General features: G+C 46.2%; 1 protein-coding gene across 2 annotated transcripts in view; it reads left to right on the top strand.

Moving 5' to 3' along the window:
* The window catches only part of LOC138293763 (zinc finger protein 551-like), a 104,844-nt gene that overhangs the window by 16,708 nt on the left and 60,605 nt on the right, over positions 1–27,531 (top strand). The window contains exons 2-3 of one of the 2 annotated variants that reach the window (XM_069233104.1): positions 4,387–4,535; positions 7,357–9,056. In XM_069233104.1, the coding sequence (XP_069089205.1) occupies positions 4,387–4,535; positions 7,357–9,056 (1,849 nt within the window). The remainder of the gene's footprint in view (positions 1–4,386; positions 4,536–7,356; positions 9,057–27,531) is intronic. The other variant, XM_069233105.1, reaches the window with a different exon arrangement.

Genomic DNA, 27,531 nt, shown 5'->3' with positions numbered 1-27,531 from the left:
TCGACCACTTACAAGAAGCCTTCTTTCTGAGCTCTCCCCGGCATGGATTAAATCCTTGCTAACCGTTCACTATCGGGCAGTTCATTTGGTAAATGTAGTGATCAAGACTACAAGCGTAGGTAAAGTAAATATCTTTTAATCTGTAAATAGACCGCTGCGATGTCGCAGCTACCGCCTCAACCGTCCTCTGGACTCCGAGTGTCTCAAGCTCTCTCTAACACGAGCTCGAGACGTAGAACAGGAGTCACGAGGATGCGGCAATACTACATTATCTTCTTCCCTTACAAACGAGGAAATAACAATTTAACCATTACTCAATAAGACAACAGTCTACAGAAAAACAATAACAACAAAAGAAATAAAAATAAATTTAAAGATACAAATTATGAAGAAAGATGAAATCAAAATCATAACTCAAATACATGTCACAGAATTAACGGTATCTCAAAGGTTTCACTCTTTGTCTGCCACTCCTGCGTACATAATGTTCAAAAACAACTTTATCAACATCCGTAGGATTCATTTCATCAGTAACTGGTTCACTGTGAGAAGGTTTGTTGAGACATTCCATAGAAAGATCAGACTTACACATTTTGTTAGGAATTTCCTTAACTTTAACTACCCTGTCAACATTCCACCAATTCCGCAAATTAACCCTAACAGCATTACCACATACTTTGTCAATTATCAAGGGTTCTGAAAATCTCTTTTCTCCTTTCTTCCTGTGAACAGGAAGTTTGATTCTAATCTTGTCCCCTACTTCAAATTCATGGGAGTAGACCCTCTTTGATAAGTCAAAGTATTCCTTCTGCTTAGTTTGTGCCCTCCGGACATTATTTCTGACAGTATCATCAATTACACTCCAATCACTTTGTTTCACCCACTTAGACATCCAACCGGGACAGATCCTTGAAGATGGTTTCCTTCCACGCAACAGTTCAAATGGAGAAACACCTGTAGAAGAATGGGGGGTTGTGTGATAAAACCAAAGCATAGTACGTACAGAAATTTGAACATTTGACTTGTTAGCAATAGCCCATTGTACACAATTCCCCAACACTCGATTCATGCGCTCTACAAGGCCATTGGTTTGAGGATGATATAGTGAACTCCTTATGTGTTTAACATCACCTTCTAGTAAAAATTCTTTAAATTCCTGACTAACAAATTGCACACCATTGTCAGAAACAATGGCCGAAGGGAACCCCTCCCGTAGAAATACATCTCTCAAGAATTCAATCACATTTTTTGATGAAGGTTCACCTATAAACTTGATTTCAGGCCACTTAGAATAGTAGTCAATTAAGACTACAGCAAATCTACATGGACATGGCAAAGCATAGAAAGGACCAATAAGATCAATTCCCAGCTTTTCCCACGGCCTAGCGGGTAGTTCAATAGGTTGTAACGGTGGAGTCCTCACCTTGAGCCCCTTTTCACAACTGTTGCAAATCACACATTCATCCACACAGACATCAACACATTGGTCCATTCCAGGCCACCAAAACGTTTCACGTAATCTGCGCTTGGTAAGTGTCCTACCCAAGTGTCCCTCATGCGCAGCAGCAACTATTCTTTTCCTCAGGCTCTCCGGGGGAACAAATCTCTCACCCCTCATCAGAACGCCATCCTCAACTGACATTTCACCTGACACCTTGACAAAAGTTTGAAATTGAATAGGTACATTTCTTTCTCTGGGCCACCCTTCTTTTATAAATTTCACAATTTGAGCCAACACCAAGTCTTTAGCCAATTCCCTTTTCCACTCACATTCACTTATTGCGCACATATCTTCCAGATCAACAGCTGCTATAAAACAATTATCAACATCATCTTCATCTTCATCCTCACCAACACCCGCACCCTCAACCAGAGGAAATCTGGATAGAAAATCCGCTCTAACATTCTTGTTACCTGGAACAAAACGGACTTCAAAATCATATTGCAATAATTTTGTGACCAATCTACAAATGCGAGGTGTTGATTCTCTGATTTTGTCTCCAGTCAGAATAGGAATAAGAGGACTATGATCTGTGCACAACACAAACTTGTTTCCCCAGACATACGGATGAAATTTCCTTACAGCCCACCAACATGCCAACAATTCTTTCTCAACAGAAAAGTTTAATTCAGACCCTCTCAAAACTCTTGAGGCATATCCCAAAGTTTTTTCCGTACCTTCTTTCACCTGAGTCAACACAGCACCCACACCGAAACTGCTTGCATCAACAGTTATGATACACTGCACGTCTGGATCAAAAGGTTTCAGGATTTTAGGCCCAACTAGTTGCGACCTAATCCACTCAAACGCTTCCTGACAATCCTTGCTCCAAACAAAAACAACATTTTTCTTTAACAAATTCGTTAAGGGTTTAGTTTTAGTAGCGTAATCACTCATGAACCGTGAATAAAATTCACACAAACCAATAAAAGACTTCAATCCTGTTTTGTCTGATGGTGGAGAAGCATTCATAATCGCTTTGACCAACCCTGGTTTGGGTTCAATCCCTTGTTCAGAAACAACATGTCCTAAATATTCGATTCTATTACGCAAAAATTGGCATTTTTCACTTTTTAGGACCACTCCTTTCTCCTGCATGATTCTTAACACTTTCCTTACAATGTGATCATGTTCCTCTTTGGACGCTGCATGGATCAACACATCATCTTGAAATACAGCTACCCCTTTTATGTCCTTTAACATCTAAGACATTACTCGCTGAAAAACAGCTGCTGCTGAGGCTAACCCAAAAGGCATCCTGCAATACTGAAATGTGCCTAAAGGTGAAACAAAAGCAGTAAGATGCCTTGAGGCCGGGTCTAGAACAATCTGATGATATGCTGTAGCTAGATCCAACTTGGAAAACCATTTTGATTCACCAATAGTAGCCAGCATTTCCGTAATATTAGGTAAAGGATGCGAGTCTACCCAAATATGTTTATTCAAACTGCGCAAATCCACACATACCCTCAAATCGCCATTTTTCTTCCTTGCAATAACCAAGGGAGACAACCACAAAGAGGAATCTATAGGTTCAATGATACCTTTCATTCACAAGTCCTTCAACTCCTTTTCCAATTTGTCCCTCACACTGAATGGTACACTCCTAAATGTGTGTTTCACTGGAATGGCTCCCTCTTTTACTTTTATCACATGAGCAAATCCTTCAATGGTGCCCAACGTTTCAGAAAACACCAAAGGAAAATCCTTTATCAGACTGGCTGCATAATCGTCTGATTCTACAACAGATACCTGTTCCTTAGTGCCTGGCCTCAAAACCATTTGGAATAAACCTTGATGGAACCAACCTAAAATGTTTAGTCCCTTTATCGCCACATAAACCTTGCCAAAAATTCTTCTTCCCTTGAACTCAAGTACATCTTCGAAATAACCAGCCAATTCAATCTTTCTCCCTTCATAAGAGACCGGTGCTCTGTCAGGTGGACAGAGAGTTCTCTCTCCCCAAACCTCCTTGCACAGCTCTTGAGTAATCATTGTAATCCGAGCTCCAGAATCCACCAAAAGTTTGATCACTTTGTCACCAACACCAATTTCAACATAAGGATCCACACACCTAGTAGGATCTCCAGTTACTATGTGATCCTCTGTGACAATCATCACCATGTCTCTGAATTCTTCTTGGATTCTATCTACATCATTGTCATCTACTTCTGTAACATACGCCACCCCTGAACTATTTGAAAACCTCCCTAAACCCTGTTGATAACCAACACTCATTGTGCCACTCTGACACACTTTGGCAAAGTGTCCAACTTTGTTGCACTTCCTGCATGTGGCATTCTTAGCAGGACATCCTCTGCCACTCTTAATATGGTTCTGATTACCACACCGAAAACAGATGTTGCTTTGCTTAAAAAATGGTTTGGAAAAAGTCTTAGTTGATTTTAACATTTTTCCATCCTGAGAATTCACTAATCCTATATTTTCTGTCGTTCTGGATTCCAGTTCCTTCACAGTCACTTTAGACGTCTCAATACTCTTTGCCAATCGTAATGTCTCATCCAGTGACGGATTGCTCAAAGAAAGAAGTTTTTGTTGGATAGTCTTGTCCGTGCATTTAGCAATAAATTGGTCTCTGACTAGCTGGTCACTAAACGCCTGAAATTGGCAATCAGCTGCAAGTTTTCTCAGTGCTGATATAAAGGTATCCACGCCTTCACCAGGATTTTGTTCTCTTTTGAAAAACTTGTGCCTAATAACGACTAAACTGGGTTGTATGTCAAACATCAGTTCCAATTTTTTTACTGTTTCGGCATACTCATCAATCTCTTCTCCTTCTTCCAATACCAAGGCAGGAAGATATTTAAAAACAGATCTCCCTTCAAATCCCAGTGAATGGAGTAAAATAAATTTTTTTCTTTCAGGACGGAAGCGTGCTGCACCAATTGCTCCTAAGTACATCTCAAATGCATCATACCAATTTTTCCATGGAATTGGAGGGTTACCCGGTGTTTCCAAAAAAAATGGAGGTGGATTCACAGACTGCATTCTTAAAACAGTACAAGTGCAGAAGGTAAGTAATATCACAGGGTGTGTGACGCAGAAGACAATGAAAGCTGAAGAAACTCAGTCAGAATTTTTACTTAACCTCCTTTACTTTTACGCCAATATCAATATAAGATCCACAGCAGATCACAGTTAAAAAAACCGCTGAAGTTTCCTTGTAATATAAGCAGCAAACAAAAAAACGAACTGTCAAAATTAATTTCCTTCATAAAATCAAAGTGCAGTACCTCTTAAATCCATGAGATGGCAGAGTTGGACCAAAAATTCAAACTAACTGCTTCAGTTCTTCGTGAAAACAGAAAATAAATAACCAATCATGAACCTAGATTGACGTTATTATTAGCTGTACTTCCTGCTTTGTTTTGACGAGGAAAATGGGTCCGATGCAGCGGTCTCCTCGTCGCCAGAAATACTTGTAGTGATCAAGACTACAAGCGTAGGTAAAGTAAATATCTTTTAATCTGTAAATAGACCGCTGCGATGTCGCAGCTACCGCCTCAACCGTCCTCTTGACTCCGAGTGTCTCGAGCTCTCTCTAACACGAGCTCGAGACGTAGAACAGGAGTCACGAGGACGCGGCAATACTACAGTAAACTGTACTGCAAGTGCAACAACAGTGTAGTGTGGGGTACCCCAGGGATTATCATTATTCTGTGTCCTAAAATGTTGGTCAAAGAACTGTCTTCAAGGGGTTGCAGGCGTTCTAACTACACCGACTCACAATTGTTAATTTGTTTGGATGGAATGTCAGCCTCACAACTCCAGTTTCAAAATGTGATGTAATTTAATGACTTGTTGAGGTCGAATCAGCAAAAACTGAATATGGAAAAAAACTGCGATTGTAATTCTAAAGAATGAGACCGATCTTTGGAACTGACATTACTCACCAACAAAAAATAAGATTGTTACCAGAGCCTAAACCCTCGGCTAAAAGCCTGGGAGTGATAACAGATAATAATCTTAGCAAGAACTAGCAGGCGGGAGCAGTGGGATCTAAATACATATTTATACTGAAACTACTTAAGAAAATAACCCCACTTCTCCCACTTTAGCCAAGAAAAGCAGTAGTGGTGGCAGTAGTTCTATCTCGATCGCATGATACCAAACCACTATATTTAAGATTATCCAATAACACTGTTCATGGGCTACAAGTGATTCACAGCGAGGCTCCTTGTTTATGTTTAATATATCATCTTTAGAGGTCTGCTCCGGTCACACCTACATTGAAATCCCTTTACTGGCTTCACATCAAGCAACTAATTCCACTTTAAGACCCTTTTCCTCACGTTTAAAGGGATGACCGATCTAGCCCCTCATTTAAGTGTAAACAAGGTGCAAATGCATACAACCATAGTGTCAGGCACGACTGCTCCTTGTTCTGTGGGACGCACTGTGGTGCTGCAGTAAGACACGCTTACAGTACGCATCTCACAGCTGAATTTGGGTATGGCAGGTGGCTGCATCCACACTTACTTGGGAATGGTGTCTCTGTTAAGGGAGTCCTCGAGGATGCTGTCTGGCTAGGGGAGTTCGGGGTGATCTCTAGCGAACAGTTGCCATGCTTCCTGGCTGGCATATTCTACTCAGCCACAGGCCAGGAGGGCCTTTTGTAGCCTCCCAATCTATCATGGCTGCCATCCAGTGTTTTCCTATGGAACTCTCCCAACATAAGATGAAGGGGTTTTATTTTCTCTTTGCACCTCATTGCTTCCTGGTCTTTTTTACCTATTTAAAGGCCTTGGATGGATTGTCTGGTGCGTTGCAATGCTACCCGATTCCTGTTTGCTGATTTGTTTTTTTGCCTTCTTCATTCTCGGCCTGCTGTTGTTGTATGGGTGAATTCAAGAGACTTTTTATTTCTACCTTGTCACGTTTTCCGCCTGGTGTTTCCTTGGAGGCTGCATTCCAGCTTTGTGTTCCTTCACTGGCTAGCAGCATGGCTTCCAAAGGCAAACGTCCCAGCTACAGTCATCGTACCATCTAGTCCACTTAGTGCTTACTCATACAAGATTCTTCCCTGATCTCATTCTTTGAACATGCCTCCAATACATACAATGAACATACAAGCATTTTGCAGATCCTGTGGAGGTGTTGTATGTTAGGATGTACTTCAGTCACATAACCGAAAATTGCAAAACAGAGCTGTACAGTGCAAGTGAGAATGATAGTGCAGTCTTGTCTGCTAGGGTAACATAATTCTGTGATAGCTGCAAACCAAGGAGAAGACATAGGGCCTGATTTTGGAGTTTGGCGGATGGAAAACTCCGTCTGCCAAACTCTCCACCTACGTGGCAACCTCCGAGTCAGAGTTAATAAGGGTTTCCAGGTAGAGTTCCTGCTGGCATAGCGGAAAGCAGGCTACAGCATTTTCTCCGGCTCATAATCGAGCCAGTGGTACCGCCATGAAACTACTGACGGAGAAGGGGGTCATAATCCCCAGGGCAGCTCTGCACTGACGGATTAGGGCCGCCACCACCTCCAGGCGATCCCGGCAGAGCTGGCAGTTCACTAACGGCCCAACTGTCAGGGTTGTAATGTTGCACTCGGACCATCACATTGGTGGCGGTGCAACCGCCATCCCCGAGTCTGGTGGTCTAGAGACCACCAGACTCATAATGACCCCCATAGTGTTGGAAGCACATTTCAAAACAGTTCATAATATATCAGCCGTGTTACGGGTATTGTGCAGTTTTAATGATTCATTTTTTTCTGGTTTTTATAAATTAGGAATGTTCTCTGATCACTCCTGGCTTAGTGAGACAAGAAGGAGTATTTTGATCTAACTGTCCTGTGTTAACATGTAATTTTTCTTTTCCTCCCATCTGCAGACACTTGGGTATTGAACATCAAAATATCAGAATGGAGAGAAGACAGGCTCCAGGAAAGAGAGTGAGAGCGCAGTGTCCATCTGAAGTTGTGAAGGCCACACTCCCATCTTCTCCCTTCCATGACGTCTCAGCTTCAAGATCCCGAAATAATGCTCAGATGGACCTTAAGCTGGAGTCCCTTTCGGAGAACCTGTCCCACATTATCCTCTTATCCATGCTGGAGCAGTTGGAAGCCAAACTGGATGACTTGCAGAATACCCTAGAGGACGTACCGTCTAGAGTCGCTGGGCTTATGGAGCAAATCTGGATAGCAAAGAGTCAACATCCCCTTCCAAATGGTGGGGTGTCTTTGGAGATGGTTTGTCCAATGAGCATTAGAGACTGTGCTGTTAGCCAGTCTCCTGCGACACCTCAGCTGGACAGGCCAGGTGAAGCAAGCTTGTGTCTTCAGCCAGCGTTTGCTATTAGGCATGCACCAAAACAGGACTGTACGTTCTCCTCTCCAACCGATGTTCAGGTGCACCCAGATGAACCACGCCTTTGCCTGCAGCCAGTGTTGTCAGATCGACATGACCCACAGCAGGACCAGTGCATGCAGCCTGGGTTGACAGATATACACGAGTCGCAGCAGGACCAGTGCATGCAACATGGGTTTCCAGATGTACACAAATCACAGCAGGACCAGTGCATGCAACCTGGGTTTCCAAATGTACACGTGTCACAGCAGGACCACTGCATGCAACCTGGGTTTCCAGATATAAATGAACGACACCAGGATTCTACTGTATCCAGATACCCTCAGACAGATCCTTCAGTCAGATCACTGGAGGGAAAGCTGTGTCTTCAGCCGGAATTTGCTGATGAGCAGACACCACAGCAAGACCACAGCATACAACCAGCGATCCCAGAGGAGAAGGAACCAGATGAGCACTTGAAACAAGAGCCATCCCCTTTGTCTGCTAATAGTTGGGACCAGAAACAAAACTTCTGCCTGCGCCCACTATTTCCTGCTGGAGATGAACCACCGCAAAACCACTGCAAAGAACCCGTGTTACCAAATGTAAAGGAATCGGATGAACAAGTGCAGGAAGAGTTGATGTGTTTTGATTGCCAAGATCCCCAGGGGAACCAGTGCCTACAACCTGTGTCACCTGATGGAAAGGCACCAAGTGAAGACTTACAGTCTGGGTTATTGTCTCTTGATGGCTTCGGGTCACAACAAACCCAGTGCCTACAGTTAGCATTTCAAGATTCCCAGAGTCAACAACACCTGTGCTTGAAACAGGAATTTCCTTACGCACAGGATCCAAATGTGGACTTCGAGCTACACTCTCTGCATCCTAACATGCAGTGTCCAGATCAGAAGTACAAGGTGGAACCACTGCACACTGCGACACAGGATCAAGAGTTAGGACCAATGCGTCTTGAAGCACAGGACTCGGATCAGAACAAGTTAGAACCACGCTGTACTGATACACAAAGTTCAGATCGAAACTACATACTCGAAGCACTGCGTGTTGAATCACAGGATCAGCATCAGAACTGCAAGCTAGAACTGCTCTGTCCTGATGAGCGGGCTCCTTCTGTGCCCCCATCATGCCTAGAACTGGATACAAGTACTGGAGATCAGGATGCCCTTACAGACTCAATGGAGAGACGAAATACAAAATCACATTTATTGCTGTTCAAAGGCTCCTCAGGTATGTGTTTCACTATAGATGGACACTCAGGGGCATATTTATACTCTGCTTGCGCCGGATTCGTGTCATTTTTTTTAACGCAAATTCTGCAGAAATCTAAGACCATATTTATACTTTGACGTTAGACCCCGCTAACGTCAACATTTCTCAGTGTGCGTCATTTTCTGGATGCGCGAAACCGCCTTGCATTAATGACATGCAAGGTAGATGTTCCCGTCCAAAAATGACTTACACATCCGTGCGCCATATTTATCCAACTGGGCAAAAATGGCGCACGGCTGGTAGGTGGAGCTGGAAAATGTTGTAAATCCCGATTTGTGTAAAAAATTAACGCCTGGGTCAGGGCAGGCGTTAAGGGACCTGTGGGCTCATTTTCATGGTGGGAGACCATGGAAGCAGTCCACAAGTGCCCTTCCCTGCACCCAGGGACACCCCCTGCCACCCTAGCCCACCCCTGGAGGACTCCCATGGATGTGGGACCCATCCATGGTGAGTGCAGGTAAGTATATATATATATATATATATATATATATATATATGTATATTTTTTTAGAGTGGCATGAGGGGCCTAACTTGGGCCCCCCTACATGCCACTGTGCCCAATGGCCATACCCAGGGGATAGATGTCCCCTGGGCATGGCCATTGGGCAGGGGGGCATGGCTCTTTTCTTTGCTAGGACAGGAGTAATTTCCATGGGGGTTGTGCGTCAAAAAATGGCGCAAGTCAGGTTGGAGCCAATATTTTTTACTCTAACCTGACTTGCACTATTCTTTGACGAACAACCCCCAGTCTTCCCTTCGCCTCCGCTGCCCGGTTTGAGTCCTTTATTTTGACGCAAACCAGGCCGCAGTGCCGGCTGACGTCATTCCATAAATAAGGCGCTTGGCTGGTGCATTGGAATGGTGTTAGCCGACTGTAAACTTTTTGACGCAAATCTGCCCTGGCGCAGATTTGCGTCAGAAAGTATAAATATTGGCCTCAGAGTGCATACTAACACATGTAACCTCCTCAAAATGCATATTTGCAGATTTCAGTAAGTCTCCGAGGGGAGGATTATGGTTTGGAAGAACCCCTTGTGCGATACTGACCCCCAGAGTACAAGTACACTGGGTTCAGATGTGTCCCTGCGTTCCTCCCCCTTGTTTCTAAACAGCACTGCAGCCTTCCTGTGCAGAAACAGGCCTGGTAATGGGACTCTGCATGAGACAAGTAGAACAGTAGCTCTCATCCCTCCTTGTTTATCCCCATTCCAGGCATTAGAACTGGGAATATCGCGATTTATGGGAGGAATCACTGGCAGAAATCAAACTTCATTGTCAGATGCAAGTGAGGTGGTGTTCATTGAGACTTGCACAAGATAGAGACTGAACTGTGTTTCCTGTTGCAAAGTTAAAATGAGGAAGACGCAGCCCTGTCCAGTTGCTGATGAAAAAAAGAAAGTACGTACTCAGCCTCAACAGAAGGGCGGAACAGTGATGTTTTTGCCACTTCAGGGTTCTCCAAGAGTGAACACCTCCTTGTTTTGAAAGTCAGATACGCTAAGGCCCAGATTTATGGGCTTTTGGTGCAAGACAGCGCAGCAGGTCCCCTTGCAGCGCTGCCCTGCGTCAGAGGGAAAGGGCGAGAACGCACCGTATCCTTTCGCCTTGGGCTAGCACCAATGCCGGCCCCCTCGTTCCACGGTGCAAGGGTGTCTGTGTTGTTGGCAGGATTGTTTTTGTGAGGGAAGGGGCACCTCCCTGATCAAACACAAACCTGGGAGGCCTTTTCTTCTTTCTGTGTTTGCTGCAGAACACATCAGAGCTAGAAAGAGTAAAAGAAGAGGAGAAATGAGGATATTTGTCCTGGTTGTGCCTCCCCTGGTGAGGCGTAATGTTTTGGTGCATCCCCATGTTTGTGGCCTCGCAGTTCAGGCCATAGTCATGTCTAGAATCCCTATGGGAAATTGCATGCCATCATTTGACAACTCTTCACAACTTTTTTTGTTTACTTATTACGCCAGTCAGTTCAGCTGCTGTCTGGAAGGTTTCTGGATGATTGGTCAAGCGGGGGTGGAGATAGGAAGACTGCCAGTACCCTCCTCAGCAGTAAAGAGTTTATGTTTTCAGATTGACGCTAAGCTGACAATAGAAAGACAAGCTATTAAACTGGCAGCAATTTGTTTTGGACTTTTACATACCTTGAGAACATTTCTCTGCTGGCTTCCAGTCACCCTGCGTAGAGTTGTAATCCAGGCTTTCATCAACTCGCGCCTGGACTATGGTAACTCTCTTTGTTTAGGCAGTCCTAAATATTTTATCAAAGTCTCCAGATAATTCAAAATGCAGTGGAACGTACGCTTTGTAAAAGTACCTCAGCGGCTCCTGCTCTAGCAGCATTGCATTGGCTCCCAGTCCAGAAAATAATTTATTTTAAAACCTTATGTCTAGTTCATAAGGCGCTACAGAGTAAAGGACTGCTGCTGAATCGACGGATGCTTGTGCCATATGTTCTGAAACACTACGGTCTCCGGGTCAGTTCCTTCCACAGTTCCTGGGTTTAATAAAGTGAGAAGAGGAGGCAGCTCTGTCACGTATTTGGCCCCAAAGCTATGGAATGAGCTGAGGCATTAGGCAGGAACAACAAGAGTTGACCTTCAGGAAGTTACTTAAAACATATCTATATGAATTGCTGACAAATAGTTTTATTGGGTCTCCCCAGCGGTGGTTCGCCTCTCAGGTAGCTGTGCGCTATATGAACACCAGCAAATAGAAATAAAAAAGGGGGGCTCTAAATGTCCTTTCCCCATGCAAATTCCCATAGATATTTTAAAAACGACTACAGCCCAAACAGCTGAATGGATTTATACCAAATTGGGCAGAAAGGTAGACCTTGGTCCAGAAATAGCCCTTTTTGTAATGTGGTGTAAATCTGTTCAGTTATTAAGAAAAACAGAGTTATGTATATCTTTGGACTTGGAGGGTCTCCGGATTCCAGCGTTCTCAAAATGAGATCTGATTGGCTGCCACCAATTCAAGCAGGAAGTGGTGGCAGCTATCTGGGGACTTGGAATCAGCCGAGTCCCAAGAAAAAAGGGACAAGGGGATAGGGTTGGAATACCCAGACCCCTAGGCCTGGCAGTAGGGTCCCACAGGGACAATTCCGGGAGCCAAAATGTATTTTCTTTGAAAAAAAAACTTGTGCAAATTTGCAGAGGTTTTGTGAATATACTGGAATATATATATTTTTTTTAAAAAGCAAGCCCAGTTACCCATGATTTCTTTATTTTGCCCCCGGGTGGCCTTGGTCCCGGGGAAATATATTTGTAACATTAAAGGAAGGGGGGGCGCACATCGCCACTCTCCCAAGGCCAATTACGGCCCTGGGCACCATCACCCCTGGTGCCTGGGTGACTGTGAAAACTGGGAGAGGGCAGTGCAAATCCCATCCTTGGGCCGTTTCTGGCCCCAACTCCCAGGGGACTGGCCGTACACTCAGAAAAGGAGGAGCTCCAATCCCCCAGGGCCGTCTAAGCTATGGCCTGGGGTGTCCCTGTAGGATACAGCGGTTTCCTTGCCCACAGTGGTGCAAGCAGGGAAACCTCAGTTTGCTCTTGCTTGGCAGAAGCAATTTCAAAGCTCCTTCCAAGCGTGGGTAAACACTAAGGGGGTCATTACGTCTGGTAGGGCTGTGGTGGCAGTCAGACCATCACCAATGTGGCGGTCTGACTGCCACATTATGACCGTGGAGGTAGCGCTACGGTCAGACCGCCAGCACCACCAGATAATGAGTGTTCGCTGGTCTGGCAGTGCTGGTGGTCCTAATCCACCAGGGCAGCTCTGCAAGGAGCACTACCCTGGGTATTAGGAACTCCTTCTCCGCCAGTGATTACATGGTGGTAGCACCGCCATGTGAAGACTGGCGGGGACGGGGTGCAGGGGGCCCCTGCACTGCACTTGGCATGGGCAGTGCAGGGGGCCCCCCTGGCAAGCCCCGTTGTGATGTTCACTGTCTGGTTCACAGACACTGAACATTGCGATGGGTGCTGGTGCACTCTGCATACTACAGCATTGCCGCTGGTTCTCTTATGAGCCAGAGACAATGCTGTAGGCCATTTCCAGCTGGACTAGCAGCAAACTCTTAATGGGGCCCACCGGAAGCCGGCTGCACTGGCGCCAACCTGCCCATCGGGACTTCATCGGAAGGGCTTTTCCGTCCGCCCAAGTCATAATGATCCCCTAAGTCTGCTCCCAGGGGGCAGGAGCATGAAAAATGCTCCTGCCCACTGGGAGTAGACTTTTCATCTATTTACCTGCCTGCTGTAAAGCAGGCAGGGAAAGATGAAAACATTTCTCCCACCTGCAGGGAGCAGCATTATTTGCTGCTCCCTGTGGGCGGGATCAATTCTGACTCCCGCTGGAGATGGAGAAGTTGTTGGGGCCACGGGGGCATTCGGGCTCCCCCCACAGACCCCAACAAAAATTAACTTGGTGTCGTTGGCGGGGCACTCATCATTTAGTGGCAGGGCTTTGGGGGATCGGGTGGCCGGGACGATAATGGCCCAGGGAGGGAGAAAGCGTGCCCCCTCTCTTGTTATTATAACCAGGCCCCAGGAGGTGGCGTCCCTGGGGCCAGAAATTAGCCCTGGGTGAAGGGCAGTGGGAGCCCCGTCCCCAAGTATTTAGTGCCTAGGCCCTGGGGGTGGGGTTACAGTTAGGTTTGGACTTTGCATGCACAAAATCGTAGAAGTTCAGCTGTTAGAGTTATTTCAAGTAGTTATAACTCGTGCCCTAAGGCAACAATAACTCTCGCCCCGCCATGCACAGTTTTCTCATCAAACGTTGTACTGCAAATGTTAGAGTGATATTATCAACGATGTCATAGAAGATGTCATAAGTGATGTAATGTCTGGGGTAATTGGCAGTGCATGGCAAGGGTGCGAGTTATAGTTACCTTAGGGCACGAGTTATAGTTACTTGAAATAATTAACTAAAACAGCCGTATTAAATCTGAGCCTAACTATAATGTTCTCTAACCTTTTGTTTTTTTAGTGAATTTCTTCCTTTTAAAAAAAAAAATCTATTTCTTAACTAAAACATCCCTGTAACCTTTGTTTTTTTGTGAACTTCTAGGGTTTTTGCAGTGTTAAGTAAAATCCCTATTGCAGTGCACTTTGGCGGGAGAGTTGGATGCAAATGCTGGCCTGGCATTGTGCTGCCTCCACCCAAGCTTGCTGCTCCTGCCCCCACTCCTTGCCATCCATTGTCCAGGTTCATGCCCCTGCTTCCTCATTACAGCCCTGTGTGGCTGTTGTTCTGCCACTGCCCTCCCCGCCTGCCCTGAACTGTTAGCTTGCTGCCCCATCCACCCCTCCCTACCCTCTGTTGTCAAAGTCCATGCATCAGCCCCCTCCCTCCTGCCCTGCATGGTCTGATGTGCTGCTACTGCCTTCCATTTAGCTTGAGGTCGCTGCCCGCTCCTCCTGCACTCCGTTGCCCAGTTCTATGCCCCATCATTGCCCTCCTGCTTAGCCTCTGTGCTTAGCGTGCTGCACCTACCCTCCTTCCCTCTGCCTTCTGATGTCTGTGTGCTTTCCCACTGCTTCCTCCTTTTTGCTCACCATGTTTTATGGACCTGCCATATCACCTCCTGTCTAATCTGAGTGTTCCGGTGAGCTGCTACTGCCCTCCCACTTGCCTAGCATGGTCAGATGACTGCTGCCTGCCCCTGCCACCTCCACCATGCCTTCTGAGTTCCATGCCCCTTTCCTCTCCCTCCTGTGATTTACGGTCCGTTTTGCTGCCACGCCCTTCTGGCCTCCATGTTTTGTTGTGCTGCAACTGCTCCTTCTGTCTGCCCTGCATAGGCTGTTGTTAAGCCCCTTCCCCTGCCCTTTTTTGTCTGTGTCAAGCCCCTCCCCCTCCCATCTATCCTCCATGGTCCTTTGTGCATGCCCCTGACCCCTCCCACTTGCCCACCACGGCTGTTGTGCTGCCACAGCCCCTCCCACCTGCCCTATGTGGTCAGCTTGCTGCCTCTGACCCCTTCCATGTGAGGAAAGGCCTCTTTTGTCATAGATAGTCCCCCACTTTTTGCCTGGTATTTGATGTGGTCTCAAAGTTGTTAGTGCCCAAAGTCCCTGCTAACCAGGTTCCCTGGGCCAGATCTCTTTCCCAAAACTGTTGTGATGCATTGGCACAATTGGCAATACCTTCAGCTGCCACTATAAGTCCCTAGTAAATGGTACGTAGGTGCCCAGGGCATGTGGTACTAACAGTAGGCCCCCGAGGGCAGCACCACAGATTGTTCCACCCTCAAGTGCCATGCATCCAGATGCACCCAGCACTGTCATTGCAGGCTGAGTGTCCTAGTGCAATCCTAAAATGCTAACTCTACATAGCACACAGCCTGTGTGCCCTGTCCACTGCACACTGCTTGCAATATAGGTAAGTCACCCCTCTGGCAGGCCTTCCAGCCCTAAGGCAGGGTAGGATGAGCAATATGCACCTTCCTAGTACTTGCTAAACCTGGGACATAGTAAGTGAACAGAGCAGCCATTTTAAATCCATGTGATGGACACTGGTCAGTATGAGTTTCACAGCGGCATGACAGATACTCTGAACCCTGGGTTATTTGGTATCAAGCAACTCAGGATGATCAGTCCAAACTGGTACCAGTATTGAATTTATTGCAAAATGTACCCAGGGGTCACCTTAGAGGTACCCCTTGCAAAAGCCAACTACCCTGTCATGTTTGCTGGCTGGTCACAACCAGCCTGTCACCACCAGACACGATTCTGAGATGGGGTGAGGAATCCTGCTGTTTAATTCCCAGAACAAAGCCCTTCTGGGTGGAGGTGTAAACATCCCCCTCCTCAGGAATGTGCATTGCCCTGCTAGCAAGCTTCAAATAGCTTACTGCCTTTTAAACTCGACCCCCAAGCCTGTTGCTAGCAGCACATGGTCGCCCCATTGCAAACTCCCATTTTTGGTGGGAGCAACGGCGGTAAAACACACAAAGGACAGGAGGAGTGGTCAGCCTCACCTTGCACCACCCCTAAGGTGTTGCATGCGAGGTGACCCTCCATTTCATTTTCCTTTATCTTGCATGAAAAGAAAATAGCAAATCAGGTGTAGGGAAGTGACCTCTGCCCAGAGGAAGTGGTCACTTAGTGGGTGTAGCCACCGCAAGGTAGATGACCCATTGGTCACTAATAGGTACTACCCTAAACACCCACTAAATAATGTATTTAGTGGGCTCCCTTAGACTAGAGATTCAGAGTACACAAGAAGAGCAGCAGCAAAGAAGACTGAAGGCTCAAGTCCTGCTGCACCAAGAAAATTTGCCAAATCCTGGCTGCTGCACCTAGGACTCGACAGTCGCCGCAGACGGGTTACTCGGACATCGAATGGATTCTACAAGCTCCCAGAGGTCCTCCACCCTGCTGAAAATTGCTGAAGATCTCCCTGCAGAGTGAAGGCATCACTCTCCTGCAACAAAGACCAAAGAGCCATTGAAGTCTACTTCACTAACCGAATGATGACCAAGGAACCGGATGCAACAGCCAGATCAAACTCCCCCCGAAAGAAAGTGAGGAAAAACCCTGCAAGTGTGCCAAGTTTGGTGGCACTGCGCCTTACAGCGGCCAAACCGCTGCCCCAGGTAGTGATCATCCAACGTTGGACAGCAAGGAGAACAGTCCACTCTGGACTGAAAAAGGATGAGGGAGAAACCACTTTTGAGGGACTTCAGGAACCACAGGACCTTCCACCATTGCACCCCTGCTGACCTGCAGGCAACCTTAAACGCGACCTACCTCCTACTTCCAAGGATACCTTTGTGTACAGTTCCTGGCTCACTGATTCGATCTGAATCCAGCCATCCTGTGCCCTGCACCGAAGATCCAGCTGTGTTCTAAGCGTCCTCCACCCCTTGCAACCTCGGCACTCCAAGGGGACCCACTGGATTTAACTTTACGTCCACTTGTGCAGTGCTTTTCGAAGTAGTCCCCCACAGTGGCCTTGCATCAGCTCCAATGACTTTCTGCAGCTGCTCCCGCCGAAACTGGGAGCCGCCCAAACTTTTACAGTTGGTCCACAAAGCCCACTGACGGGCTCAACTTAACTACAAAAGGAGACATCGGTAAACGCATTGCCTGAATTTATGTATTTTTAAAATATTTCTCAATTGATTCCCAAGGTGTGTAACTACGCACAAAACGACTATGGGGGTCAATATGACTCCGGTGGTCGGCGATAGTGTGGCGGTAGTACCGCCAACAGGCTGGCGGTACTTATTGCAACATTATGACATTGGAGGGTTGGCTTCAGCCAACCCGCCGATGTACCACTCCGACCACCACAGGGATAACAGCCGCCGGGCTGGAGATATCCATCTCCAGCCAGGCAGCCTCCATTGTGCCGCTTGCGGGATTATGAACCCTGCCTACTGCCATGGTTTTTGTGGCGTTCGTAACGTGTTTTGCACACATCTGCCGCTGGGCTATACTTGAGCTACATTTGGGTGATATTTGTGCAACACTGTAAACACTACACATCCCATGAGTCAAAGTGAACATCTCCATGGTAACCATAAACCAATGGTAGCACAGTCCGAACGTCCATATAAAAGTGAAGAAAGAAATGCATAAAATGCATAATCCTCTCCTCCGGTCCTGACATAGAATCGTCCCGGCCCGCTTCATGGATGGTTCATACACAACAAGACGCTTGAAGATATGTCAAACGGTGCCAAAGATGCAGGCAAGTCAAACACTTTTTCTAGGGAAACTAGGTCCTAACTATAACTACGTATTCACCACTGCCAGTAGGTAATATGTAGATGTGTGTGTGTATATTTATTTTATATATATATATATATATATATATATATATATATATATATATATTATTATCAGCTGCATGCCTTACAATAGTCTAAAACAATGTACCTAAAACAGTAAGAGACTTAATTGACATATAAAACAACTAGTCATTAATAAAAAAGACAGACAGCAGTAAGACATCTCAAAACAGTTCACTGATCTTAAAACCACCCTATACGTATGTATGTCAATACCGTACCACCATTTATAACTATAGAAGAGCGACCCCCCCCCGTCTAGGCCACAACGTGCAAGTGCAGCTTTCATACAGTTAGCCCCACTAGATTTAAATAAGGGCTAGAGCCACCGACGCCGAGCCGCGTGGGCAACATTGTCTACCTCCCCAGACGTACAGTCGCAGTACTCCAGTCCAGCCGCTAGCTTGCACGTACAGACCAAATAGCCTCTTAGTGGCAGCACACCCAACCTATATTTTATATACAAAGTGCGCTTCAGTTCAGGATACAACAGATCCAGATAGTCTGGAAGGGCAGGGTCATAGGCATCGTTGAAGTAATAGCTTACAGTAGATTTGGGCCTAAATTCCTGGCATGCCCTTATCTTGTTGAATTCTTGTTACTGGTCTTTTACCTGACCCACCGTGTCTCGTCCAACTCTACTGGGATCTGCCCACACAGCCTCTAGATGGAGGTTTTCTAAATTCTTTTTCAAGTGAGCTCCCCATGATCGTCCCCCACATCCACCACTCTCAGTGACTTCTTCGAGGGTTTCCAGATACACAGCTGCCTTGGAATTGCGCACTAACCTTACCCAGTATAACACTGGCCTTCAGGCTGCTAGTTCTGATATTGGTGCCAGGCTATGCTCTGCAAAGAGGGCCTTCAAGGGCGTTCCTGGTCCCTATCCTAGTAAAGATCTCAAGAAGTTATTTTCAGCTGCTTGCAGCACACTAGTGTTTGCGTATCCTCAAAGCTCTGCCCAATAGATTTCTGCAGCCACTGCCTTTTGAGCATATATTTTCAGGATGGTACGAGTGCTTCTGGCTCCAGCCGGGAAACATCACTTACAAACGCAGTGAATGCAACAAAATGCATTTACCACTATGCGTTTACCACGCATGGCTTCACCACGCATGCCTTTACCTCGAATATACCTTTACCACGCATGCCTTTACAATTAATTTCATTGTAAAGGCATGAATTGTAATGGTAGAGATGTATGCATGGTAACGGTATTAAAGGTAAGTACAGGTAAGTATTAAGTGGGTAGAGTGATATATATGACTGTGGAACTTGTAATATGGCGGACGGGATATCCATCACATTTGGGACGAATAATCCCCTCCGCCAAGGTAGTAATCAGGCTATATATATACATATATAAGTTCCATTATATATGTTACATTATATCCTATGGAACTTGTAATACGCGGGCGGGATATCCATCACATTTGGGACCGAGTAATCCCCTCCGCCAAGGTCGTAATCAGGCTAGATATATATATATATATATATATATATATATATATATATAAGTTCCATTATATATGTGACATTCTATCCTATGGAATTTATAATACGGCAGACGGGATATCCGTCACATTTGGGACGGAGTAATTCCATACGCCAAGGTCGTAATCAGCCCCATAGTGTTTAGGGTGGGTAACAGTTATTGGTGGTAATTGCATTTTTAAGTTTTAGGGTGGGTATGGTGTAGGAGGTTGGCCTGGCTTGTAGTGGGTACCTTGTGGTACTTACACCCTGTGCCAGGTCCAGTTATCCCTTATTAGTGTAGAAGAGGTGTTTCTAGCAGCTTAGGCTGATAGAAGGTAGCTATAGCAGAGCAGCTTAGACTGAACTAGGAGACATGCAAAGCTCCTACTATACCACTGGTGTCATATGCACAATATCATAAGAAAACACAATACTCAGAGTTACTAAAAATAAGGGTACTTTATTTTAGTGACAATATGCCAAAAGTATCTCAGTGAGTTCCCTCATTTAGAAGGTAAGTAATATACACAAGTTATATGTACACAAACCCAAAACAGGTAAGTAACAGTAAGAAAAGTAGTGCAAACAATGTAGAATCACAATAGGATGCAATAGGTAGACATAGGTCTAGGGGCAACACAAACCATGTACTCCAAAAGTGGAATGCGAATCACGAATGGACCCCACACCTATGTGAGCTTGTAGAGGGTCGCTGGGACTGTGAGAAAACACTAAGGGTGTCCAAGATACCCCACCCCAAGACCCTGAAAAGTAGGAGTAAAGTTACCCTACTACCCCAGAAAGAGACAATAGTCGTGATAGGGGATTCTGCAAGAACCACAAGCACCAGCAAAACACTGAAGACGGATTCTTGGACCTGAGGACCTGTAAAGGAAGGGGACCAAGTCCAAGAGCCAGGAAAGTGTCCGGGGGGCAGATGCCAACTAAACCCCGGATGAAGGTGCAAAAGGGCTGCCTCCGGGTGGAAGAAGCCGAAGAATCTGCAAAAACGAAACTGGTTAGGAACTTCTTCTTTGGATGGAAAATGTCCCACGGCATGCTGGATGTTGCAGAAGTGTTTCCATGCAGAAATACCGCAAACAAGCCTTGCTAGCTGCAAGAGTCACGGTTGAGGATTTTGGGTGCTGCTGGGGACCAGGAAGGACCAGGATGTCGCCCCTTGGAGGAGGAGACAGGGGGGCGCTAAGCAACTTAGAGAGCCCCTGCAGAAGCAGGCAACACCCGCAGAAGTCCCGGAACAGGCACTTAGAACATCTCTGAAATCAGAGTCACAAAAGGAGGGTCCCAAGACGTCGGAGTCCAACTCAGTGGGTTGAGCACTGCAAGACAGAGTGCTGGGGACCCAGGCTAGGCTGTGCACAAAGGAATCCTTGGAGAAGTGCACAGAAGCTGGAGCAGCTGCAAATCACGCAGTACACAGGTTTGCTGTCTGGCGTGGGGAGGCAAGGACTTACCTCCACCAAATTTGGATAGAAGGGCCACTGGACTGTGGGAGACACTTGGACCCAGCTCCTGTGTTCCAGGGACCACGCTCGTCAGGATGAGAGGGGACCCAGAGGACCGGTGATACAGAGGTTTGGTGCCTGCGTTGGCAGGGGGAAGATTCCGTTGACCGACGGGGAGATTTCTTCATGGCTTCCAGTGCAGGGTGAAGGCAGACAGCCCTCGGAGCATGCACCACCAGGAAACAGTTGAGAAAGCTGGCAGGATGAGGCACTACAATGTTGCTGGTAGTCATCTTGCTACCTTTTTGTGGTTTTGCAGGCATCCTGGAGCAGTCAGCGGTCGATCCTTGGCAGAAGTCAAAGAGGGAAGTGCAGAGGAACACTGGTGAGCTCTTATATTCGTTATCTGAGGAATAGCCTAGAGGAGAGACCCTAAATAGCCAGAAAAGGAGGTCAAGCTACCTAGAAAGGAGGCTTGGCTACTGAAAGAGGTAAGCACCTATCAGGAGGGGTCTCGGACATCACCTGCTGGCACTGGCCACTCAGAGCAGTCCATTGTGCCCTAACACCTCTGAATCCAAGATGGCAGAGGTCTGGGACACATTGGAGGAGCTCTGGGCACCTCCCCTGGGAGGTACTGGTCAGGGGAGTGGTCACTCCCGTTTCCTTTGTCCAGTTTTGCGCCAGAGCAGGGCTGAGGGATCCCTGAACCGGTGTAGACTGGCTTATGCAGAGATGGGCACCAACTGTGCCCATCAAAGCATTTCCAGAGGCTGGGGAGGCTACTCCTACCCAGCCCTTCACCCCTATTTTCAAAGGGAGAGGGTGTAACACCCTCTCTCAGATGAAATCCTTTGTTCTGCCTTCCTGGTCCTGGGCTACCTAGACCCCAGGGTGGGCAGAAACATGTCTGAGGGCTTGGCAGCAGCAGCTGCAGCTGCAGTGGAAACTCCGGGAAGGCACTTTGGCAATACCCGGGTTCTGTGCTAGAGACCCTGGGGATCATGGAATTGTCCTCCAATACCAGAATGGTATTGGGGGTCAATTGCATGATCTTAGACATGTTACATGGCTATGTTTGGAGTTACCATTGTGACGCCACACATAGGTAGTGACCTATGTGTAGTGCACGCGTGTAATGGTGTCCCTGCACTTACAAAGTTCGGGAAATTTGCCCTAAACAATGTGGGGGCATCTTGGCTAGTGCCAGGGTGCCCACACACTAAGTAACTTGGCACCTAACCTTCAACAAGTGAGGGTTAGACATATAGGTGACTTATAAGTTACTTATGTGCAGTAAACAATGGCTGTGAAATAACGTGGACGTTATTTCACTCAGGCTGCAGTGGCAGTCCTGTGTAAGAATTGTCTGAGCTCCCTATGGGTGGCAAAAGAAATTCTGCAGCCCATAGGGATCTCCTGGAACCCCAATACCCTGGGTACCTAGGTACCATATACAAGGGAATTATATAGGTGTTCCAGTGTGCCAATGAGAATTGGTAAAATTAGTCACAAGCCTGTAGTGACAATTTTAGAAGGCAGAGAGCACATAAACACTGAGGTTCTGGTTAGCAGAGCCTCAGTGATACAGTTAGGCACCACACAGGGAACCCATACAGGGCATACCTTATGAGCACTGGGGTCATGCCTAGCAGGATCCTAGTGACACAAGGGCAAAAACAAACATACATATAGTAAAAATGGTGGTAACATGCCAGGCAAGATGGTACTTTCCTACACATGGGTTTTGGGGGTCTTAAGGGTATTTTTAGGTTTTAGGGTGGGTATGGGTTTTGGGGTGGTAAGGGCATTTTTAGGTTTCAGGGTGGGCACGGGTTTTGGGGTGGTAAGGGTATTTTTAGGTTTTAAGGTGGGTTTGGGTTTTGGGGTGGTAAGGGCATTTTTAGGTGTTAGGGTGGGTATGGGTTTTGGGGTGGTACGGGCATTTAAGTTTTAGGGTGGTAATGGCTTTTTAGGTGGTCAGGGCATTTTTAGGTTTTAGGGCGGGTATGGGTTTTTGGCTGGTAAGGGCATTTTTAGGTTTTAGGATGGGTATAAGTTTTGGGGTGGTAAGGGCATTTTTAGGTGTGGGCATGGGTTTTGGGGTGGTAAGGTTATTTTTAGGGTGGGTATGGGTTTTGTGGTGGTAAGGTTATATTTAGGTTTTAGGGTGGGTATGGGTTTTGGGGTCGTAAGGGCATTTTTATGTTTTAGGGTGGGTATGGGATTTGGGGTGGTAAGGGGTGTTTAAGTTTTAGGGTGGCTATGGGTTTGGGTTTTGTTGGGGCAGTAAGGTACATTTTAGGGTAGGTAGGATTTGTGGGTGGAAAGGTGTGTCTGTGTGTGTGTATATATATATATATATATATATATATATATATACACACACACACACATACATATATATAGAGAGATGTATATGTGTGTGTATATATATATATATATATATATATATATATATATATATGTGTGTATATATATATATATATATATATATATATATCAACAAAACCGGCTTTCCTTCAAATATATATATACAGACACACACATATACATTTATATGCATTGTAGAAACATTTTGCATTTCGTGGTAAGTGCATGCGTGGTAATGACCATGCATTGTACTTACCGCATTGTAAAGGCATGTGTTATAAGTAAATGTGTTGTTCCATCATACATCCGCTCCAGCCTCACACTTAAACTTTAATATTGCCCCCACTGCTTGCTTTAAGACTGTAGCTGCATTCTGCACATGACTGTCCCAGTTTAGACTATTCGATAACCACACACCCAGGTAATCAAAGTTCTTAATGACTTCAGTTGGTACGTTATTGGTCACTAATTTCCACCTGAGGTTTGGAGCTGGCCGCACAGGCATACTCATGGTCTTAATATAGTTAATAATCAATGATTTTTCCTCAAAGTATTTTACAAAGCGACCAAGTAGCCTATGGGCTGCGTTTTCTGTGCGTGCCATGAGCACTGCATCATCTGCGAAAAGTAATATTGGGATCCTATTGCCAGCTACAACAGGAACATCTGACTGTTAAGGAGGTAATGGACCAGATCATTCAGGAAGAGGCTCGAAAGCAGAGGTGCCAAAACACAGCCTTGCCGCACGCCTTTTTGTACCCGGAAGGGGCCTGTGCACTCCCCACCTATCCCGTACCTCACTCTGGCTGTGTTTTCTGAGTACAATGCCGCTATGGCTTTCACTAAGGAAGCATCCACCCCTAAATCTAGCAATGACCTCCAGAGTTTTCCCCTATCTACTGACTTGAAGGCAGCTGTTAGGTCTATGAAGACCAAGCATAATGAAGACCACCTGATTGCTGTGAATTGATGTGCGATCATATGGAGGCGGATAACCTGATCAATTGTACCCACCCGGGACCGGAAGCCAGCTTGCGCTTCTGTCATGATGTGCTGGGATTCCACCCAACCCTGCAGCCAGTTAAGTAAGACATCCCCTCGGACCTTCCCAGCTTCATCGAGATGGGAGATCGGGCGATAGATAGCAGGACAGCTTTGATCGCCCTTCTAGTAATTTGGAACATTAATGGAAGAGCACCAGGACTGGGGTACTACATTCCCCTCAAGGGCTGCATTAAACACCTTAGTGAGGAGTCCAGCCTAGTAGTAGGGTGCCTTGCAATAGAGGTCCACAGGCACCAGATTAGGGCCAGGAGCCTTGTGCTTTTTCATAGCTCCCGGTGCTCTGATTACTTCCAGGATTAATATTTTTATTCGGTTGAGGCAGGTGGGCAGGACATCTTGCTTCAAATTACGATCCGAGGGACCGGCCGGGTCAGTACTGTGTAGGGTACTATAATGATAGGCACAGACAGCTGGGCCCATACAAGTTTCTACAGCATTCACCGTCCCCTTTCTCACTCTCGCTACCAATTCCCAGGATTTCTTGGAGTTGTTCTCACCTGCAGCCTCCTTTAGTTCTGCCCATAGTGCATTTTGGTGCATTTTACTAATTTCTTAGTAGCCAACAGGCACTTACAGCCTCTTCTACACTCTCTGAATTCCTCTTCACTGGTGCGGCTATCATGGTGCTGTGTTAAGGCACAGGAAATGACTCTTTGCCCTCACACACTCCTCATCGAACCAGCCTTTCTCCCCCCTTCTATTAATGTCAGCTGGCTTGGTTCCTGCAGGCTTTGTCCACAGGGCCCTCAACTCCTCTACCATGGTATCATATGTGGTTAGGATCAAGGGGCTATCGCTGGTCAGAGCATCTCTAATAGATTGCCCGTAATTAACCACTGTATGTTCAAGTTGCGGGAGTTCTCGCAGGTACTTCTCATCATCCCACCTTATTCTATTTCTACAATTTTAATAGGGGGATCTCATCCTCATAGTACCCCGGGCCCTTCCTGTTTCATTATCTATCCTCAAGGCACTCATTCTCATGCTGGGGATAAGTGGGTTATGGTCCTTTTCCACCCTATTGATCACACCCATATCAAGGATGGTCTTCCACGCTTCAACATTAACAATTGCATAATCAATGACCAAAGAACATCTTCCATTGTCGAAAGTTGCCTTAGCAGCACCATCCTACTTGGTACGCCCATTGGCAAAGCGAATATGATTATTTAGCAACAGATCAGGAAACGCCTCAGCTTTTTTTGTAGACTTAAAACAGCATAGGGCTGACTAAGGGATTCCTAAGCTGCGATCTTCCATCGTGATCCCACTACTGTTGATGGCATTGCAGGTTGGTGTATTGAAATCTTGTAGGAGGCTGGCGTGGCTTGTAGTGGGTATCAGAGGTACTTACACCTTGTGCCAGGTCCAGTTATCCCTTATTAGTGTAGAAAAGGTGTTTCTAGCAGCTTAGGCTGATAAAAGGTAGCTATGGCAAAGCAGCTTAGGCTGAACTAGGAGACATGTAAAGCTCCTACTATACCACTGGTGTCATATGCACAATATCATAAAAAAACACAATACACAGAAGTACTAAAAATAAAGGTACTTTATTTTTATGACAATATGCCAAAAGTATCTCAGTGAGTACCCTCAGTATGAGGATAAGTTATATACACAAGATATATGTACACAAACCAAAATAGGTAAGTAATAGCAAGAAAAGTAATGCAAGCAGTGTAGAATTACAGTAGATTGCAATAGGAGCACATAGGTATAGGGGCGACACAAACCATATACTCCAAAAGTGGAATGCGAACCACGAATGGACCCCAAACCTATGTGAGCTTGTAGAGGGTTGCTGGGACTATAAGAAAACAGTGAGGGTTAGAAAAACAGCCCACCCCAAGACCCTGAAAGGTAGGTGTAAAGTGCACCTACTACCCCCAGAGAGCACAGAAGTCGTGATGGGGGATTCTGCAGGAAGAACAAACAGCAGCAATGCAACAACAGTGGATTTCCGGACCTGAGTACCTGTAAGACAAGGAGACTGTAGGAGGCTGGACTGGCTTGTAGTGAGTACCAAGGGGTACTTGCACCTTGCACCAGGCCCAGTTATCCCTTATTAGTGTATAGGGTGTCTAGCAGCTTAGGCTGATAGATAATGGTAGCTTAGCAGAGCAGCTTAGGCTGAACTAGGAGACGTGTGAAGCTACTACAGTACCACTTAGTGTCATATGCACAATATCATAAGAAAACACAATACACAGTTATACTAAAAATAAAGGTACTTTATTTTTATGACAATATGCCAAAGTATCTTAGAGTGTACCCTCAGTGAGAGGATAGGAAATATACACAAGATATATATACACAATAGCAAAAATATGCAGTATAGTCTTAGAAAACAGTGCAAACAATGTATAGTTACAATAGGATGCAATGGGGAAACATAGGGATAGGGGCAACACAAACCATATACTCCAAAAGTGGAATGCGAACCACGAATGGACCCCAAACCTATGTGACCTTGTAGAGGGTCGCTGGGACTATTAGAAAATAGTGAGAGTTAGAAAAATAACCCTCCCCAAGACCCTGAAAAGTGAGTGCAAAGTGCACTAAAGTTCCCCTAAGGACAAGGAAGTCGTGTTAGAGGAATAATGCAGGAAAGACACAAACCAACAATGCAACAACTGTGGATTTCCAATCTAGGGTACCTGTGGAACAAGGGGACCAAGTCCAAAAGTCACAAGCAAGTCGGAGATGGGCATATGCCCAGGAAATGCCAGCTGTGGATGCAAAGAAGCTTCTACTGGACAGAAGAAGCTGAGGTTTCTGCAGGAACGAAAAGGGCTAGAGACTTCCCCTTTGGTGGACGGATCCCTCTCGCCGTGGAGAGTCGTGCAGAAGTGTTTTCCCGCCGAAAGAACGCCAACAAGCCTTGCTAGCTGCAAATCGTGCGGTTAGCGTTTTTGGACGCTGCTGTGGCCCTGGAGGGACCAGGAGGTCGCAAATTGGACCAGGAGAGAGAGGGGACGTCGAGCAAGACAAGGAGCCCTCTCAGCAGCAGGTAGCACCCGGAGAAGTGCCAGAAACAGGCACTACGAGGATGCGTGAAACGGTGCTCACCCGAAGTCGCACAAAGGAGTCCCACGTCGCCGGAGACCAACTTAGAAAGTCGTGCAATGCAGGTTAGAGTGCCGTGGACCCAGGCTTGGCTGTGCACAAAGGATTTCCGCCGGAAGTGCACAGGGGCCGGAGTAGCTGCAAAAGTCGCGGTTCCCAGCAATGCAGCCCAGCGAGGTGAGGCAAG

Source organism: Pleurodeles waltl, chromosome 4_2 (genome assembly GCF_031143425.1).
Source record: "Pleurodeles waltl isolate 20211129_DDA chromosome 4_2, aPleWal1.hap1.20221129, whole genome shotgun sequence".
NCBI lineage: Eukaryota > Metazoa > Chordata > Amphibia > Caudata > Salamandridae > Pleurodeles > Pleurodeles waltl.
The sequence above is the reverse complement of the archived record's forward strand: the minus strand, read 5'-3'. Positions and strand labels throughout refer to the sequence as shown.